Below are 19,955 nucleotides of genomic sequence, written 5' to 3' on the forward strand. Positions count from 1 at the left end.
GGGGTGGGGGAGGGCTGAAATCTTGGCTACACATCCCATTCAAACAGTCCATGCCACCTAGCCCTAAATGGCCTATTGGCACCCAAACTGTGCGAAATACACTTACCCTATTGACTGACATAACATTCCCCCCCTTCCCCATAATAACAACATAACAAATGGTAATCTTCTTAAGTGGACGTGGGGGTCGGCCAGAGCTTTATTGAAAAACAACCTCCAACCTCCTGTAGGTTGGCAACCAGAGAGGAAGCACACTGCCAGCTGCCGGCATTGGCGGGCAACTTAGCCATCCACCTCCATTAAAAGACATCTGTAGTGCAATATAACTTATCCACTTTCCGAAGGATAGGGGATAAGTTATAGATCGTGGGGGGTCCGAGCGCTGGGGCCCTCCGCGATCTCCTGGATGGGGCCGTGGCAGTCTGCAGGAAGTGCAGTTTCGTCCCCAGCAGAAAGGTGCGGCAGACACGCCCCCTCCATGTATCTCTATGGTGTACATGCGGGGACGGAACGCCCCCTTTCCAGCATACAGCCGCGGCCCATCCAGGAGATCGCGGGGGGGCTGCAGCGCTCGGACCCCCCGGCGATCTATAACTTATCCCCTATCCTTTGGACAGGGGATAAGTTATATTGCACTACAGATGTCCTTTAATGCTATAAATTCACTACTGCACAGGAGGGGCTCACGTATACTCATACTGAGCTCCGACCCCCACCTAACACATTGCTCGATGCCATCCTGCAGCCCCAATAAGAAAATATCAAGCCCTATGTAGTTTAGGTGAACCCTATTAACTGACATAAGGCGACAGTTGTTGCCTTTGAGCTGCTGTTGCCTAACTACTACACCTGATCGTGTCTGAACATATCGAGCCATGCGGGAGTTAACTGAGCGATGAGCCCTTTCAACTGCTGCAGAATTGCTAGCCCCCTGCCAGGTGACTCTGGGGACAATCTCTGACCAAACAATGATGACTTCCGAGAAAAGCAAGATGATCTTCTCCAAGTCATTCCTCATCAACGTCATGAATTCGGGGACCGGCATGGAACAAAGATCATTCCCACCGGCATGGACAACCAGAACCACCGGTGATAAGGAATGACCCGCAATTTGAACACACTACATCAACACCCGTGGCCAAGGCAGACCAATGCCTCTCCAATGGGCAGCAATCTGCTGGAAACCCAATGACCTGCCCCCCCCCCGGACGGCACGTAGCCCTCTGAGCAGCCCGGCAAACATACGAATGGCCCATGATGTGGACCACCGGGGGGGGCAAGAGCCTGAAAGAGAAAATACATCAAAGAAGCAATTCAGGTTGCACATAACTGGCATAGCAAGCCGACTTCCATCACCCTATCCGCTTTATTTCAGAGACAGGAAAACCCTCCCCGGTGGCTTCCGTAGCTGCCGTAGTTTCACCACCCAGGGACATCGGACTTCTGCATGGGCGCCCCCACAGGTTGAGCATTCATGTTTGAACTTGCAGTGTCTAAAGAACTTGCAGTGGCCCTCATTAAAGAGCTAGCAAAAGCCAGAATGGCGTGCGGCCACTGCACCCTGGAAACCCGGTGAGGTGGCCCCTGCTGATAGGGAGTGGAATGTTGAGACATCATTGACCTAAGCCAAACTAGTGGCCCTAGCACCCCAACCTACAGAGTTAACTGCCGCCTGAACTCCTCATCATACTTCCACCACGCAGAACCCTGTGCGATTTGTAAGAGCCATAGATGGAGTCCATGTATATGAAAAGACTACAGACTGCCTGGGCACAGGATCAGGCAAGCCAGCCTCCTCACATGCAGAGAAGCTGGAGGCATGGGCTGTATTGTTGCCCATATTACTAGCAGGCACAGCTGGGGGAGAGGAGAGAAATCAGGGCAGCACAGGCACAGGAACACGCCGACTGCTGGACGCCGTGCTGAAAGAGGGAGGAGGGGCCTCAGTGCTCTGTCGCACCGCCCCTTCCACCACCCTGAACAGCAGACACTGTAGCAGGGTGGCCCCTGTGCCGGGAAACCCTGGGGGACCGGTCGGGAGGGCTTATATCCCCTACCAAAAAAACACCCCATCCTGTTCTGAACTCAACCCACGATTAACCCCTAAATGACTACTTGGGGACACTGCTGGGGGGGGGGGGGGGGGGGAAGGGCTGAAATCTTGGCTGCACAATCTGGTGGCACCCAAACTCCTTTAAAGGAGAACGGTCATCACTTATCAGCACTAACCTGTTGGTACAGGTTTTTTAGTGCAGGTTACACTGATGACAATCATGCTTACCTGTCTCTGATCCGTGGTCCTGTTTTCCCCCTATCTTTCTCCGTAATTTCCATTCAGGCTTGGTGCACGGACGGAGCTTCCTGACATCACCGCTGCTGTTTCTCTGCTGGGCCCCGCTGCGAACAGGCCTTGGAAAAGCACAGCAGTGACATCAGAAAGCTTTGCCTGTGCCCCAAGCCGTGTCCAGAACAGAAGATACTGAGGAATATAGAGGGGAAACAGGACCATGGACCGGGGACAGGTAAGTATGGTTGTCATCAGTGTCAACTGTACCAACAGGTTAGTTCGGGTAAGTGATGACCGTTTTCTATTAAGCATACTCAAAAAGTTAAATAAATTGGGGATTGCTGTAATTGTATGGAATAGCAGAACGTGCACTGTGTAGATACAAAAGCCCCCAAAAATTACAAAATTGAAAAAAAAAATTCAATTTCGCCCGACAAATATATATTTTTGGGTTTGGTGGTAAAATGAATGATGTAATTTCAAAGTACAATTGGTGGCGCAAAACAAACAATCCCTCATATGGGTCTGTTTAGTGCGGGTAACACTGATCTGTAGTTTTTATCGGTACCATTTTTGTCTTGGTGGGACTTTTGTTATTTTTTTTTCTAGTCTATGAAATTACCAAAAATACTTAATTCTGGACTTTGGTAGTTTTTTTACATTTACACCATTGACGGTTTAATTAATGTTATATTTTAATAGTTTGTGCACATGACATTTACGCACATGAAAACACCACATTATTCTATTTAAAAATGGGAAAAGGCGGGTGATTCAAACTTTTATTATGGAAGAGGTCTATTTACATTTTTTAAGTTTTTATTTTTTTAACTGCTTTTTGTCCCCTGTAGTGAACTATTACTTGTGATCTTTAGATTGCAAACACTGAACAATGCTGCTCCATAGAACAGCAATGGTCAGTGTTATTGGCGCTCCATTGCTCCAGACTGCCATGGCTTCCCTCCCACAGTTGTCTCAGCTGATCTAGACCCAGAGATTTTCTTGCAGGTGTCCCGATCAGCTCCACTCAGCTACTGGCAAATGATTTTTCCCATTTTAGATACCGCAATCAACATTGGTGATGTTCGGCATTAGCCATAGGTCTTGGCGACACGTCTCCTCCATGTTTCTCTATGGGATACATGGAGGGGACGAGTTGACTGCCACTTCGTGATGGGGGTCGACACACCCTCTTCCTGGGGACTGCTTGGTGGCCGTGCAGGAGATTGCAAGGGGTCCATGCGGTTGGACCCCTGCGATCTAAAACTTATCCCCTATCCTTTGGAAAGGGGATAATTTTTATTGCCCTGGAGTACTAATCTGCCACATGTGAATTAACCTTTAGGTAACGTTCACACATACTGTATACATTGCAGATTTAATTCTGTGTTCATCTCTTCATTCAGATTAAGTTACACGGCATAAAATGCACAGCGTATAAAGTACAGTACATGTGAACGTACCCTATGGTTATGTTCACACAGTGTATGAATAATTGCAGATCTGCTGCAAATCAGTTTCTGAAAAAATTATAATAATTCTAATGTGTCTGTAGCCCCTGATCTGTGTTTCTACCTTTCAGTTCTCTATGAGAAATCACCTTAAAGACTCATGGAGCCGATACGCTTTAAACCGCCCCTGTACGAACAGCGATATGAATTTGTGAAATCTTACATCGATACTCACAAACCCAAAAAGGTCATTTTTCATCTATATTTTTATCTTAGAAGTTATATGGACACTGTCAGATCCAAAACTTTATATGTTGTTACTGATGAAAATGAAAGACCCTTTGTAATATGGCTGTTTAAAATTTTTAGTATATTTAATAAAGAAAACAGCCCCTGAAAATCCCACCACTAGGGGTCCCCCATACCTACTGGGACACTAACTAGTCCTGCAGCAGCATCCGGCTTGTAAATTGGTCATGGACAAGAGATGACTCTAGACAAGGCTGCATGAGCAGGTGCACCAATCACCTCCAACCACCACAAGGGAGGGACACACCCCCTTCCACCACACACCAATCACCTCCCACCACCACAATGGAGGGACACGCCCCCTTCCACCACACACCAATCACCTCCCACCACCACAAAGAAGGGACACGCCCCCTTCCACCACACACCAATCACCTCCCACCACCACAAAGAAGGGACACGCCCACTTCCCCTTAGAGGATTTCTACCACTGTGAGCTAATGAAAGAGGGATTTTTATAATAGATATAGGTGATAGAGGCATAAAAATTAGATGTACGTGGTCAGGTTTAAGTACTGAGTAACAAACTAATTCTTTTTTGTGGGATCTGACAGGTATGGTTCAAAGGGGTACTCCGGTGGAAAACAGATGTTTTCAAATCAACTGGTGCCAGAAAGTTAAACAGATTTGTAAATTACTTCTATTAAAAAATCTTATTCCTTCCAGTACTTATCAGCTGCTGTATGCTCCAGAGGAAGTTGTATTTCTTTATGCAATTATTTTCTGTCTGATCACAGTGCTCTCTACTGACACCTATGTCTGTATCAGGAACTTGTTAGAGTAGGATAGATTTGCTATGGGGATTTGCTTGTACTCTGGACAGTTCCTGACATGGACAGAGGTGTCCGCAGAGAGCACTGTGGTGAAACTGAAAATAACTCCAGAAAGAAATACAACTTCCACTGGAGCATACAGCAGCTGATAAGTACTGGAAGGATTAAGATTTTTAATTAGAAGTATTTTACAAATCTGTTTAACTTTTTGGCACCAGTTGAAAAAAATAGTTTTCCACTGGAGTACCCCTTTAAGCAGAAGGCCAGTATGAATTGTCAGGGTCATCTGGGCTGTAATCAAGGTTGAGTGATGTATTTCCAGGATGCCCTGTACTACTTAGTCCTGTAGGTATGAATGTGGGGCAAAGAAAGAACCGGCTATTAGGGCACCAGCGTTTGTTCTGGCACATTGGCTCATCTATAGCTGCCAATCTGCTTGGCACTGAAGCTCAGACAGATTCATCAAATGTAGTGACATAGAAAATGTAAAAAATAAAATGTATGTAAATAAATAAAAAAAATCTTTTAAAATTAAGTTAACATAAAACTTGATTTAAACTATATGTGATTTTCTGATGGGACATTCTCTTTTGGCTTTCCTTACATATCAGCCTAAAATCTGACTTTTTTGGGAAATATGGAGAGATAACTCTCGAATGTGTGTAGTTAGCTAATTTCAGAGAATAAGTAACATACGATTATTTGTTTGTGTTCAAACCTGTGACCAATGCTGCATGTTCACAAAATGGTTTGGGCCAAAAATGCTGCGACCAGATGTTAGCTAGGAGTCACTAAAGAAATAAAAAACACCATACCTACATGACGATTAATTATTTTGAGTTTTTCCATCTTTTAGTGGTGTTCTTAGACTCACTTTTTTATTTTTATTGCAGCATACTCTGGGTATGGGGTTTTTCCTTCAAAACACTTCTATAGCTAAAAAGAAAAACGCCATAAAAAACAATGTATAGTGGGTTTTTTTCGGGCTTTTTTGCCCCCATCCAATTCAATAGAATTTCATGAGTCACATGACTTAAAACGAGAACAATACAAGGGATAAAACTCCAAACAAGGAAAAGGCCGATACTAATTATTTATACTATTTTCAGGAAGAAAAAAAAATGCAACAAATACTGCCCTTTCAATTTTCACTCTCAAGATGCAGTTTTTTTGGCGTTTTTTCATAGTGTTTATTAGTATAGGCATTTTTCATTACAAGTAATTCAGTTATGGGACTCATCATATGTCTCAAGGATTTCTATTGAAGGATTGGGGTAAGGGAACCAGAAAAAAAATGCCAGTTCGAAATACATAAAAGTTTTTTTTATGTGTTTTCTTTCTCCCATAGAAGCTCATATAAGAGAAAAATACCAAGATCTCCATAAAATAAGACTAAAAACGCCACAAAAGAGTGAAAAAAAACACCAAAAGAAAAAACGGCATATAGGCCTGGTGTTTCATATTTTCCTATTGACTCCAAACTTTGACCCCTATACATGCTAGTAGAATCCCCGTCTCGCGGAGGAGTGTGCGGTTTGTCTGTTGGTAGCCTCATAGGCGATCGGTCAGTAACCGGGGAGGTTTTGCATTCATTCCGCAGGTTGCAGATTTGGGATGCAGTGAATGTTCTCTTCTCCATAAGCTGAAGTTTCGGAGCTGCATCCAGGAGCTTGTCGGTGTGGACATTGATGAGGACATATTGAAAAGAAAAGGGTAAGTCACTGTATTTATTATTTGCATTTATGAAAAATGTATTATTTGCATTTATGAAAAATAAGTATTCTCCTGATAACTTTACTAATCATTGCAAGGGGGTTGTGGATTAATTTGGATTCATATCTTTTGAAGGGGTGAAATGTTTTGTTCTAGTTATCAGCAGTAGTCGGCACTCACCACGTCTTCTTCAGATCTTCTTTATTGGTACTCACATGTACATATCTTGCAAAGACTGGGGGGTAAATGGAGAATACAGCTGAAGGCAACAGCAGCAGTATTGCATAATCAAGTGCTACCTCAGGGGGAATACAGCTGAAGGCAACAGCAGCGGTTTCACACAATGTAGTGCTTCTAGATTGTGCAAAACTGCTGCTGTTGCCTTCAGCTGTATTCCCCCTGAGAAAGCACTAGATTGTGCAAAACAGCTGCTGTTGCCTTCAGCTGTATTCCCCTGAGGAAGCCTTAGATTGTGCAAAACCGCTGTTGTTGCTTTCAGCTGTATTCCCCTGAGGAAGCACTAGATTGTGCAAAACTGCTGCTGTTGCTTTCAGCTGTATTCCCCCTGAGAAAGCACTAGATTGTGCGAAACAGCTGCTGTTGCCTTCAGCTGTATTCTGCTGAGGAAGCACTAGACTATATTGTGAATATCCGCTGCTGTTGCCCTCAGCTGTATTCCCCTGAGGAAGCACTAAATTGTACAAAACCGCTGCTGTTGCATTCAGCTGTATTTCCCCTGAGAAAGCACTAGATTGTGCAAAACTGCTGCTGTTGCTTTCAGCTGTATTCCCCCTGAGAAAGCACTAGATTGTGCAAAACAGCTGCTGTTGCCTTCAGCTGTATTCCCCTGAGGAAGCACTAGACTATATTGTGCAAATCCGCTGCTGTTGCCTTCAGCTGTATTCCCCTGAGGAAGTACTAGATTGTACAAAACCGCTGCTGTTGCATTCAGCTGTATTTCCCCTGAGAAAGCACTAGATTGTGTGAAACAGCTCCTGTTGCCTTCAGCTATATTCCCCTGAGGAAGCACTAGACTAGATTGTGCGAATCCACGGCTGTTGCCCTCAGCTGTATTCCCCTGAGGAAGCACTAGATTGTGCAAAACGGCTGCTGTTGCATTCAGCTGTATTCCCCCTGAGGAACCACAATACCAAAATAACGGAGCTACTCAAATAAAGTGAAAAAATACTGAAAATTTTTATTGTATATAAATCACAGAATAAAAGACCGTGCATGATTAAAAATGGACAAAGGTCAATGGACCGAAACACGTGTAGGGGTGGCAGCATCCTGGGACTTGTAGCAGTTATTATATTCTTGTGGTGTGTACTGTCTACTGCTGTATTCACTATACGTATCTATATTTTGCACTTTATTGAGCTCTTTAGTCTTATAGTCAGACTGCAGTCAGCAGTAGTTGTTTCATCTCAGCAGTTACCATTATCATCTATGTTCATGCCAGCACTGGTATACAGTGGTCCCTCAACATACGATGGTAATTCGTTCCAAACAACCCATCGTTTGTCGAATCCATCGTATGTTGAGGGATCCGTGCAATGTAAAGTATAGGAAGTTATACTCACCTGTCCCCGCCGCTCCGGACCAGGTCCTCACCGCTCCCGATGCTGTCCCAGGGGCTCCCGATGCTGTCCCAGGGGCTCCCGATGCTGTCCTGCTGCTGTGGCGTCTTCTTGGGGATCCTCTGGCTTTTTCCGCATCTTCTCCGGTGTCTGGGCCTCGCTTTCTGGTGACGTTGTTACGTTTTTGCCCCGGGACGGCGTGTGCAGCGACGTAATAACGACGCCGGAAAACGAGGCCCGGACCCCGGAGAAGATGCAGAAAACGCCGGAGGATCGCGAAGTGGACCCGGAGCAGCGGGGATAGGTAAGTGAACCTGTCCGGGATGCTTAAACTGCTATCCGACAGCAGCTTAACCCCTTAAGGACTTAGCCCATTTTGGCCTTAAGGACTTTAATTTTTACGTTTTCATTTTTTCCTCCTCGCCTTCTAAAAATCATAACTCTTTTATATTTTCATCCACAGACTAGTATGAGGACTTGTTTTTTGCGCGACCAGTTGTCCTTTGTAATGACATCACTCATTACATCATAAAATGTATGGCGCAACCAAAAAACACTATTTTTGTGGGGAAATTAAAACGAAAAATGCAATTTTGCTAATTTTGGAAGGTTTCGTTTTCACGCCGTACAATTTATGGTAAAAATGACGTGTGTTCTTTATTCTTTGGGTCAATACGATTAAAATGATACCCATTATTACATACTTTTATATTATTGTTGCGCTTTAAAAAAATCACAAACTTTTTAACCAAATTAGTACGTTTATAATCCCTTTATTTTGATGACCTATAACTTTTTTATTTTTCCGTATAAGCGGCGGTATGGGGGCTCATTTTTTGCGCCATGATCTGTACTTTTTTTTGATACCACATTTGCATATAAAAAACTTTTAATACATTTTTTATAATTTTTTTTTAATAAAATGTATAAAAAAAGTAGGAATTTTGGACTTTTTTTTATTTTTTTCCGTTCACGCCGTTAGCCGTACGGGATCATTAACATTTTATTTTAATAGTTCGGACATTTACGCACGCGGCGATACCAAATATGTCTATAAAAAAAAAAATTTACGCTTTTTGGGGGTAAAATAGGAAAAAACGGACGTTTTACTTTTTTATTGGGGGAGGGGATTTTTCACTTTTTTTTTACTTTTACTTTTACATTTTTTTACATTTTTTTTTACACTTGAATAGTCCCCATAGGGGACTATTCATAGCAATACCATGATTGCTAATACTGATCTGTTCTATGTATAGGACATAGAACAGATCAGTGTTTTCGGTCATCTTCTGCTCTGGTCTGCTCGATCACAGACCAGAGCAGGAGACGCCGGGAGCCGCACGGAGGAAGGTGAGGGGACCTCCGTGCGGCGTTATGAATGATCGGATCCCCGCAGCAGCGCTGCGGGCGATCCGATTATTCATTCAAATCGCGCACTGCCGCAGATGCCGGGATCTGTATTGATCCCGGCACCTGAGGGGTTAATGGCAGACGCCCGCGAGATCGCGGGCGTCGGCCATTGCCGGCGGGTCCCTGGCTGCGATCAGCAGCCGGGATCAGCCGCGCATGACACAGGCATCGCTCCGATGCCCGCGGTTATGCTTAGGACGTAAATGTATGTCCTGGTGCGTTAAGTACCACCGCACCAGGACGTACATTTACATCCTGCGTCCTTAAGGGGTTAAAGGGGTACTTCCGTGGAAAACTTTTTTTTTTTTTTTTTTAATCAACTGGTGCCAGAAAGTTAAACAGATTTGTAAATCACTTCTATTAAAAAATCTTAATCCTTCAAGTACTTTTTAGGGGCTGTATACTAAAGAGAAATCCAAAAAAGAAATGCATTTCCTCTGATGTCATGACCACAGTGCTCTCTGCTGACCCCTGCTGTCCATTTTAGGAACTGTCCAGAGCAGAGGAAAATCCCCATAGCAAACATATGCTGCTCTGGACAGTTCCTAAAATGGACAGCAGAGGTCAGCAGAGAGCACTGTGGTCATGACATCAGAGGAAATGCATTTCATTTTTGTATTTCTCTTTAGTATACAGCCCCTAAAAAGTACTGGAAGGATTAAGATTTTTTAATAGAAGTGATTTACAAATCTGTTTAACTTTCTGGCACCAGTTGATTTAAAAAAAAAAAAAGTTTTCCACGGGAGTACTCCTTTAAGCATTTTGCGCTGTCGGATAGCAGTTAATGCGATGGCCCTGACATATAAAAGCATCGTATGTCGATTTGATCATATGTCGGGGCCATCGCATGGCGGGGGGGGGGGTTACTGTATCAGGCTCTGACACTATTATATGTCCCAGGTTTGCCGCCTATTCTGTGTCGATTTCCTCCCATTTTTAATCATGCACGGTCTTTTATTCTGTGATTTGTATACAATAACATTTTCAGTATTTTTTCACTTTAATTTATGTAGCTCGATTTTTTTGGTATTCTATATATTTGGAGTCTATATTTCAGGCTTTCCTACACGGAAGAGGGGTCTTTCTTATTAAATTTAGCCACCATTTGTGGGCATATTATGCTAGAGTAACTACCGTATTTTTCGCCGTATAAGACGCATTTTTTCTTCCCCAAAACTGGGGGGGGGGGGGGAGAAAGTTGGTGCGTCTTATACGACGAATACACATTAAAACCTGTAGCCGGGACCCGCGGCTAATACAGGACTTGACCGATCGCGGTGATGCCCTGTATTAACCCTTCAGACGCGGCGATCAAAGCTGACCGCCGCGTTTGAAGCGAAAGTGATACTAACCTGGCTGTTCAGTTGGGCTGTTCGGGACCGCCGCGGTGAAATCAGCTTACAGGACACCGAGAGGGACCTTACCTGTCTCCTCGGTGTCTGCTCCGTGCCGGGATCCCCTGCATGGCCGGTGCTCTCCTTCGTCGTCATCGCGCACGCCGTCCGGTCATCCAGTGGGAGCGGCGTGCATAGCAACGTGATGGCGGTAACGGAGAGCGAGGATACCGGGCAGCAGAGACGTTCCAGAGCGACGGGGACACCACGGGGACGCGCCGACAGCGATGGAGGGCGACATCCAGGGCAGCGGTGATGAGCGGTGACCTCCTATTCCAGTGGTCTTCAACCTGCAGACCTCCAGATGTTGCAAAACTACAACTCCCGGCATGCCCGGACAACGGCTGTCCGGGCATGCTGGGAGTTGCAGTTTTGCAGTTTTGCAACATATGGAGGTCCGCAGATTGAAGATCACTGTCCTATACTTTACATTGTATTTGGTTCAGAATCTTTTTTTTTTCTAGATTTTTATATTGGGTGCGTCTTATATGCCGGAGCGTCTTATATGGCGAAAAATACGGGTACTCCTGGCACCGGCTCCAGCGTTCGGAACAGTTTGTTCCGTCCCCTTAATGCAAGTCTATGGCAGGGGGCCTGACGACTGCCACGCCCCCTTCCCATAGACTTGTATTGACGGGGGCGGGCCGTGACTACACGAGGGGCAGAGCCGTGATGTAACGATGCTCCGGTCCCTGTATTACCTGTCATTACGTGCAGAGCGATCTCGCTCTGCGCAGTAATGATAGCGGGGTGCTGCAGCAGCGATCCCCGGGGTCCCCAGCAGCGGGACCCCGGCGATCTGACATCTTATCCCCTGTCCTTTGGATAGGGGATAAGATGTCTAGGGACGGAGTACCCCTTTAAGGACTCCGGGTTTTTCAGTTTTTGCACTTTCGTTTTTTCCTTTTAAAAATCATAACCCTTTCAATTTTCCACCTAAAAATCCATATTATGGCTTATTTTTTGCATCACCAATTCTACTTTCCAGTGACATTAGTTGTTTTACCCAAAAATTCACGGCGAAACGGAAAAATAAATCATTGTGCGACAAAATCAAAGAAAAAATGCTATTTTGTAACTTTTGGGGGCTTCTGTTTCTACGCAGTGCATATTTCGGTAAAAATGACACCTTATCATTATTCTGTAGGTCCATACGGTTTAAATGATACCCTACTTATTAGGGATCGACCGATTATCGGTATGGCCGATATTATCGGCCGATAATCACGATTTTGGGCATTATCGGTATCGGCAATTACCTTGCCAATAAGCCAATAATGCCCCGCCCCCACCGCACCGCGACCGCCACCCCCCGACCCGCCGCACCGCACCCCCGACCCACCGCACCGCGTCGCACCCCCCACCGTGATGCTGGGTGGTATACCGGTATGGATTTTTGCCCATACCGCTATTCCGGTCGGGCCCCTCCCCCACCCTCCGAGTCAATAAAAAAATTAAACTTACCCGTAATGGGGGTGGTCCGGGCCATCCTTCCTTCCTGTAGTGTCCGGCGCCATTCCGGGTGGAGGGTGAACCGGTCCGGGCTGTCCTTCTTCTCCAGCGGTCATCTTCTCCACTCCGGGCAGGCTCCGGCCTAGTACACTGCATACACGCCGCTACGCCGTGACGTCAGGTGCGTCGCTGCGCACGGGCGTCACTGCGCAGCGGCGTCTATGCAGCGTACTAGGCCGGAGCCTGCCCGGAGTGGAGAAGATGACCGCTGGAGAAGAAGGACAGCCCGGACCGGTGCACCCTCCATCCGGAATGGCGCTGGACACTACAGGAAGGATGGATGGCCCGGACCACCCTGACAGGTAGGGGGAGAGAAGCGGGTGGTGGCGGCGGCGGCCTATGGCCCCGCAAAAGCCACTGCAGATCATTGATTTAAAGCGCCCGCTTTAAATCAATGATCTGCAGCGGTGTCGCAGGGGGTTAAATAGCCGATAACTTATACCGGAAAATCTGTATAAGTTATCGGCTATCGGCCCTAACCTGCACCGATTATCGGTATCGGCCCTAAAAAAACGATATCGGTCGATCCCTACTACTTATATAGGTTTGATTTTGTCACATGCAGGAAAATTTATATGTTTAAAAATGTCCTCTTCTGACCCCTATAACTTTTTTATTTTTCCACGTATGGGGCGGTATGAGGACTCATTTTTTGCGCCGTGATCTGAAGTTTTTATCGGTATGATTTTTGTTTTGATCAGACTTTTTGATCACTATTTATTCATTTTTTAATGGTATAAAAAGTGACCAAAAATAAGCTTTTTTGGATTTTGCATTTTTTTGCGCGTACGCCATTGACCGTGCGGTTAAATTAATGATATATTTTTATAGTTCAGACATTTACGCACGCGGCGATACCACATATGTTTATTTATTTTTTTATTTACACTGTTTTATTTTTTTTATGGGAAAAGGGGGGTGATTCAAACTTTTATTAGGGAAGGGGTTAAATGACCTTTATTAACACTTTTTTTTACATTTTTTTTTGCAGTGTTATAGGTCCCATAGGGACCTATAACACTGCACACACTGATCTTTTACACAGATCACAGGCGTGTATTAACACGCCTGTGATCAGCATTATCGGCGCTTGACTGCTCCTGCCTGGATCTCAGGCACAGAGCAGTCATTCGCCGATCGGACACCGAGGAGGCAGGTAAGGTCCCTCCCGGTGTCCTGTAAGCTGTTTGGGACGCCGCGATTTCACTGCGGCGGTCCCGAACAGCCCGACTGACTAGCCGTGATAGTTTCAGTTTCACTTTCACTTCAGCTTTGACCGCCGCTTCTAAAGGGTTAATACCGCACATCACCGCGATCAGCGATGTGTGGATGAGCGCCGGGACCAATGCGATGTGATGCGGGGTCGCAGCGCGACCCCACCTCATATAGCGGGAGCTGGCACAGGACGTAAATATACGTCCTGCGTCATTAAGGGGTTTTAAGAGGGTTATCCAGGAAAAAAAACTTTTTTATATATCAACTGGCTCCAGAAAGTTAAACAGATTTGTAAATTACTTCTATTAAAAAATCTTAATCCTTTCAGTACTTATGAGGTTGTTCTTTTCTGTCTAAGTGCTCAATGATGACACGTGTCTCGGGAACCGCCCAGTTTAGAAGCAAATCCCCATAGCAAACCTCTTCTAAACTGGGCGTTTCCCGAGACACGTGTCATCAGAGAGGATTTAGACAGAAAAGAACAACCTCATAAGTACTGAAAGGATTAAGATTTTTTAATAGAAGTAATTTACAAATCTGTTTAACTTTCTGGAGCCAGTTGATATATATAAAAACGTTTTTTCCCTGGATAACCCCTTTAATGTCGACAATATAAACCATGCAAAAATTGTAGGATCAAAACTTCCAATAAAAGATATCAAGAAAGGGGATTTAGTGTTTTATCAGAAAATTAAGGCATAGATAACCTGTATGAAAGGAGTAATCTAACGCATTAAATGTCCACATGACAAACTGTACGTAGGTCGTACAAAGAGGTGCCTGACCAAAAGGATTGGGAAACATATTTATAAGGAGGTACCGTCTATACTCGACTATATACGGTAGTTATATTTCTCATTTGTCCAGAGCAGAGACCAAATTGATATTTACTCTCAACACCTTAGCACCCAAGGGTTTGAACATAAGCGCTGTCTGCTTTTCTATCAGGATAAGAGTGTCAGGATATGGTGCAGTGCTGGATCACAATCACCAGATATATGTTTGTGTTTGGATCCAATTTTAATTAATGTTTCTGTGCATAATTATAAAATAAGTAACTTATATATAACCCCCAATTTATATCTTTATTGGAGACAATCGGTGCCCTTGTGATGGTTGTGGCCAGTTTGGTCACTAGTCACCAATGGCTCTATACACATATACAATTGTATATACAAATATACGTGGATTATGGTCATATCCCTGTTCACGTTTGTGTGTCTGTTAGGTGCATCTCTTTATGTGACTCTAGTTATACGTTACAGGTAATTAACAATACAATATATAGTGGGAAATGTGTTTTGTTACATTAGGTATACCTTAACTCCTCTCCCAGTCCATTACCTGGATCCACTGGAAAGACCCTTGACTGTAACTTTGTACCATGGATCTGTGTGTGAGAAGGATCCCGCTCTGCTCGGATTGGACCTGATAACTTGCATTGAGCTGTGAGTATAAACCCACATTAGTACAACCTGTACAGTATAAGTGACTCCACCCCTCACATTATATATATACAGTATATCCCATAAGTGACTCCACCCCTCACATTATATATACAGTATATCCCATAAGTGACTCCACCCCTCACATTATATATACAGTATATCCCATAAGTGACTCCACCCCTCACATTATATATACAGTATCTCCCATAAGTGAGTCCACCCCTCACATTATATATACAGTATCTCACATAAGTGACTCCACCCCTCACATTATATATACAGTATATCCCATAAGTGAGTCCACCCCTCACATTATATATACAGTATCTCCCATAAGTGACTCCACCCCTCACATTATATACAGTATATCCCATAAGTGAGTCCACCCCTCACATTATATACAGTATATCCCATAAGTGACTCCACCCCTCACATTATATATACAGTATATCCCATAAGTGAGTCCACCCCTCACATTATATATACAGTATCTCCCATAAGTGACTCCACCCCTCACATTATATATACAGTATCTCCCATAAGTGAGTCCACCCCTCACATTATATATACAGTATATCCCATAAGTGAGTCCACCCCTCACATTATATATACAGTATATCCTATAAGTGAGTCCACCACTCACATTATATATACAGTATCTCCCATAAGTGAGCCCACCCCTCACATTATATATACAGTATCTCCCATAAGTGAGTTCACCCCTCACATTATATACAGTATCTCCCATAAGAGAGTCCACCCCTCACATTATATACAGTATCTCCCATAAGTGACTCCACCCCTCACATTATATACAGTATCTCCCATAAGTGAGTCCACCCCTCACATTATATATACAGTATATCCCATAAGTGAGTCCACCCCTCACATTATATATACAGTATTTCCTATAAGTGAGTCCACCCCTCACATTATATATACAGTATCTCCCATAAGTGAGTCCACCCCTCACATTATATATACAGTATATCCCATAAGTGAGTCCACCCCTCACATTATATATACAGTATATCCCATAAGTGAGTCCACCCCTCACATTATATATACAGTATATCCCATAAGTGAGTCCACCCCTCACATTATATATACAGTATATCCCATAAGGGAGTCCACCCCTCACATTATATATACAGTATCTCCCATAAGTGACTCCACCCCTCACATTATATACAGTATATCCCATAAGTGAGTCCACCCCTCACATTATATATACAGTATATCCCATAAGTGAGTCCACCCCTCACATTATATATAGTATCTCCCATAAGTGAGTCCACCCCTCACATTATATATACAGTATCTCCCATAAGTGAGTCCACCCCTCACATTATATATACAGTATCTCCTATAAGTGAGTCCACCCCTCACATTATATATAGTATCTCCCATAAGTGACTCCAACCCTCACATTATATATACAGTATATCCCATAAGTGAGTCCACCCCTCACATTATATATACAGTATATCCCATAAGTGACTCCACCCCTCACATTATATATACAGTATATCCCATAAGTGAGTCCACCCCTCACATTATATATACAGTATATCCCATAAGTGAGTCCACCCCTCACATTATATATACAGTATCTCCTATAAGTGAGTCCACACCTCACATTATATATACAGTATATCCCATAAGTGAGTCCACCCCTCACATTATATATACAGTATCTCCCATAAGTGAGTCCACCCCTCACATTATATATACAGTATATCCCATAAGTGAGTCCACCCCTCACATTATATACAGTATATCCCATAAGTGACTCCACCCCTCACATTATATACAGTATATCCCATAAGTGAGTCCACCCCTCACATTATATACAGTATCTTCCATAAGTGAGTCCACCCCTCACATTATATACAGTATCTCCCATAAGTGAGTCCACCCCTCACATTATATATACAGTATCTCCCATAAGTGAGTCCACCCCTCACATTATATATACAGTATCTCCCATAAGTGAGTCCACCCCTCACATAATATATACAGTATATCCCATAAGTGACTCCACCCCTCACATTATATATACAGTATCTCCCATAAGTGAGTCCACCCCTCACATTATATATACAGTATATCCCATAAGTGAGTCCACCCCTCACATTATATACAGTATATCCCATAAGTGACTCCACCCCTCACATAATATATACAGTATATCCCATAAGTGACTCCACCCCTCACATTATATATACAGTATCTCCCATAAGGGAGTCCACCCCTCACATTATATATACAGTATATCCCATAAGTGACTCCACCCCTCACATTATATATACAGTATATCCCATAAGTGAGTCCACCCCTCACATTATATATACAGTATATCCCATAAGTGAGTCCTCCCCTCACATTATATATACAGTATATCCCATAAGTGAGTCCACCCCTCACATTATATATACAGTATATCCCATAAGTGAGTCCACCCCTCACATTATATATACAGTATATCCCATAAGTGAGTCCACCCCTCACATTATATATACAGTATATCCCATAAGTGAGTCCACCCCTCACATTATATACAGTATATCCCATAAGTGAGTCCACCCCTCACATTATATATACAGTATATCCCATAAGTGAGTCCTCCCCTCACATTATATATACAGTATATCCCATAAGTGAGTCCACCCCTCACATTATATACAGTATATCCCATAAGTGACTCCACCCCTCACATTATATATACAGTATATCCCATAAATGAGTCCACCCCTCACATTATATATACAGTATATCCCATAAGTGAGTCCACCCCTCACATTATATACAGTATCTCCCATAAGTGAGTCCACCCCTCACATTATATATACAGTATATCCCATAAGTGAGTCCACCCCTCACATTATATATACAGTATATCCCATAAGTGAGTCCACCCCTCACATTATATATACAGTATATCCCATAAGTGACTCCACCCCTCACATTATATATACAGTATATCCCATAAGTGAGTCCACCCCTCACATTATGTATACAGTATCTCCCATAATTGAATCCACCCCTCACATTATATACAGTATCTCCCATAAGTGAGTCCACCCCTCACATTATATATACAGTATATCCCATAAGTGACTCCACCCCTCACATTATATACAGTATATCCCATAAGTGAGTCCACCCCTCACATTATATATACAGTATATCCCATAAGTGAGTCCTCCCCTCACATTATATATACAGTATATCCCATAAGTGAGTCCACCCCTCACATTATATACAGTATATCCCATAAGTGACTCCACCCCTCACATTATATATACAGTATATCCCATAAATGAGTCCACCCCTCACATTATATATACAGTATATCCCATAAGTGAGTCCACCCCTCACATTATATACAGTATATCCCATAAGTGACTCCACCCCTCACATTATATATACAGTATATCCCATAAGTGAGTCCACCCCTCACATTATATATACAGTATATCCCATAAGTGAGTCCACCCCTCACATTATATATACAGTATATCCCATAAGTGACTCCACCCCTCACATTATATATACAGTATATCCCATAAGTGAGTCCACCCCTCACATTATATATACAGTATATCCCATAAGTGACTCCACCCCTCACATTATATACAGTATATCCCATAAGTGAGTCCACCCCTCACATTATATATACAGTATATCCCATAAGTGAGTCCACCCCTCACATTATATACAGTATATCCCATAAGTGACTCCTCCCCTCACATTATATATACAGTATATCCCATAAGTGAGTCCACCCCTCACATTATATATACAGTATCTCCCATAAGTGAGTCCACCCCTCACATTATATATACAGTATCTCCCATAAGTGACTCCACCCCTCACATTATATACAGTATATCCCATAAGTGAGTCCACCCCTCACATTATATATACAGTATCTCCCATAAGTGAGTCCACCCCTCACATTATATATACAGTATATCCCATAAGTGACTCCACCCCTCACATTATATATACAGTATATCCCATAAGTGACTCCACCCCTCACATTATATACAGTATCTCCCATAAGTGACTCCACCCCTCACATTATATATACAGTATATCCCATAAGTGAGTCCACCCCTCACATTATATACAGTATCTCCCATAAGTGACTCCACCCCTCACATTATATATACAGTATATCCCATAAGTGAGTCCACCCCTCACATTATATACAGTATATCCCATAAGTGAGTCCACCCCTCACATTATATACAGTATATCCCATAAGTGACTCCACCCCTCACATTATATATACAGTATATCCCATAAATGAGTCCACCCCTCACATTATATATACAGTATATCCCATAAGTGAGTCCACCCCTCACATTATATACAGTATATCCCATAAGTGAGTCCACCCCTCATATTATATATACAGTATATCCCATAAGTGAGTCCATCCCTCACATTATATACAGTATCTCCCATAATTGAATCCACCCCTCACATTATATACAGTATATCCCATAAGTGAGTCCACCCCTCACATTATATATACAGTATATCCCATAAGTGACTCCACCCCTCACATTATATACAGTATCTCCCATAAGTGAGTCCACCCCTCACATTATATACAGTATATCCCATAAGTGAGTCCACCCCTCACATTATATATACAGTATATCCCATAAGTGAGTCCACCCCTCACATTATATATACAGTATATCCCATAAGTGAGTCCACCCCTCACATTATATATACAGTATATCCCATAAGTGAGTCCACCCCTCACATTATATACAGTATATCCCATAAGTGACTCCTCCCCTCACATTATATATACAGTATATCCCATAAGTGAGTCCACCCCTC

General features: G+C 43.4%; 1 protein-coding gene across 2 annotated transcripts in view; it reads left to right on the forward strand.

Moving 5' to 3' along the window:
• The window catches only part of HENMT1 (HEN methyltransferase 1), a 49,051-nt gene that overhangs the window by 5,906 nt on the left and 23,190 nt on the right, over positions 1 to 19,955 (forward strand). For both annotated transcript variants that reach the window (XM_056523517.1, XM_056523516.1), the window contains exons 2-4: positions 3,870 to 3,985; positions 6,421 to 6,533; positions 14,958 to 15,092. In XM_056523517.1, the coding sequence (XP_056379492.1) occupies positions 3,899 to 3,985; positions 6,421 to 6,533; positions 14,958 to 15,092 (335 nt within the window). In that variant the 5' untranslated portion in view covers positions 3,870 to 3,898. The remainder of the gene's footprint in view (positions 1 to 3,869; positions 3,986 to 6,420; positions 6,534 to 14,957; positions 15,093 to 19,955) is intronic.

This window comes from Hyla sarda, chromosome 6, assembly GCF_029499605.1.
Source record: "Hyla sarda isolate aHylSar1 chromosome 6, aHylSar1.hap1, whole genome shotgun sequence".
NCBI lineage: Eukaryota > Metazoa > Chordata > Amphibia > Anura > Hylidae > Hyla > Hyla sarda.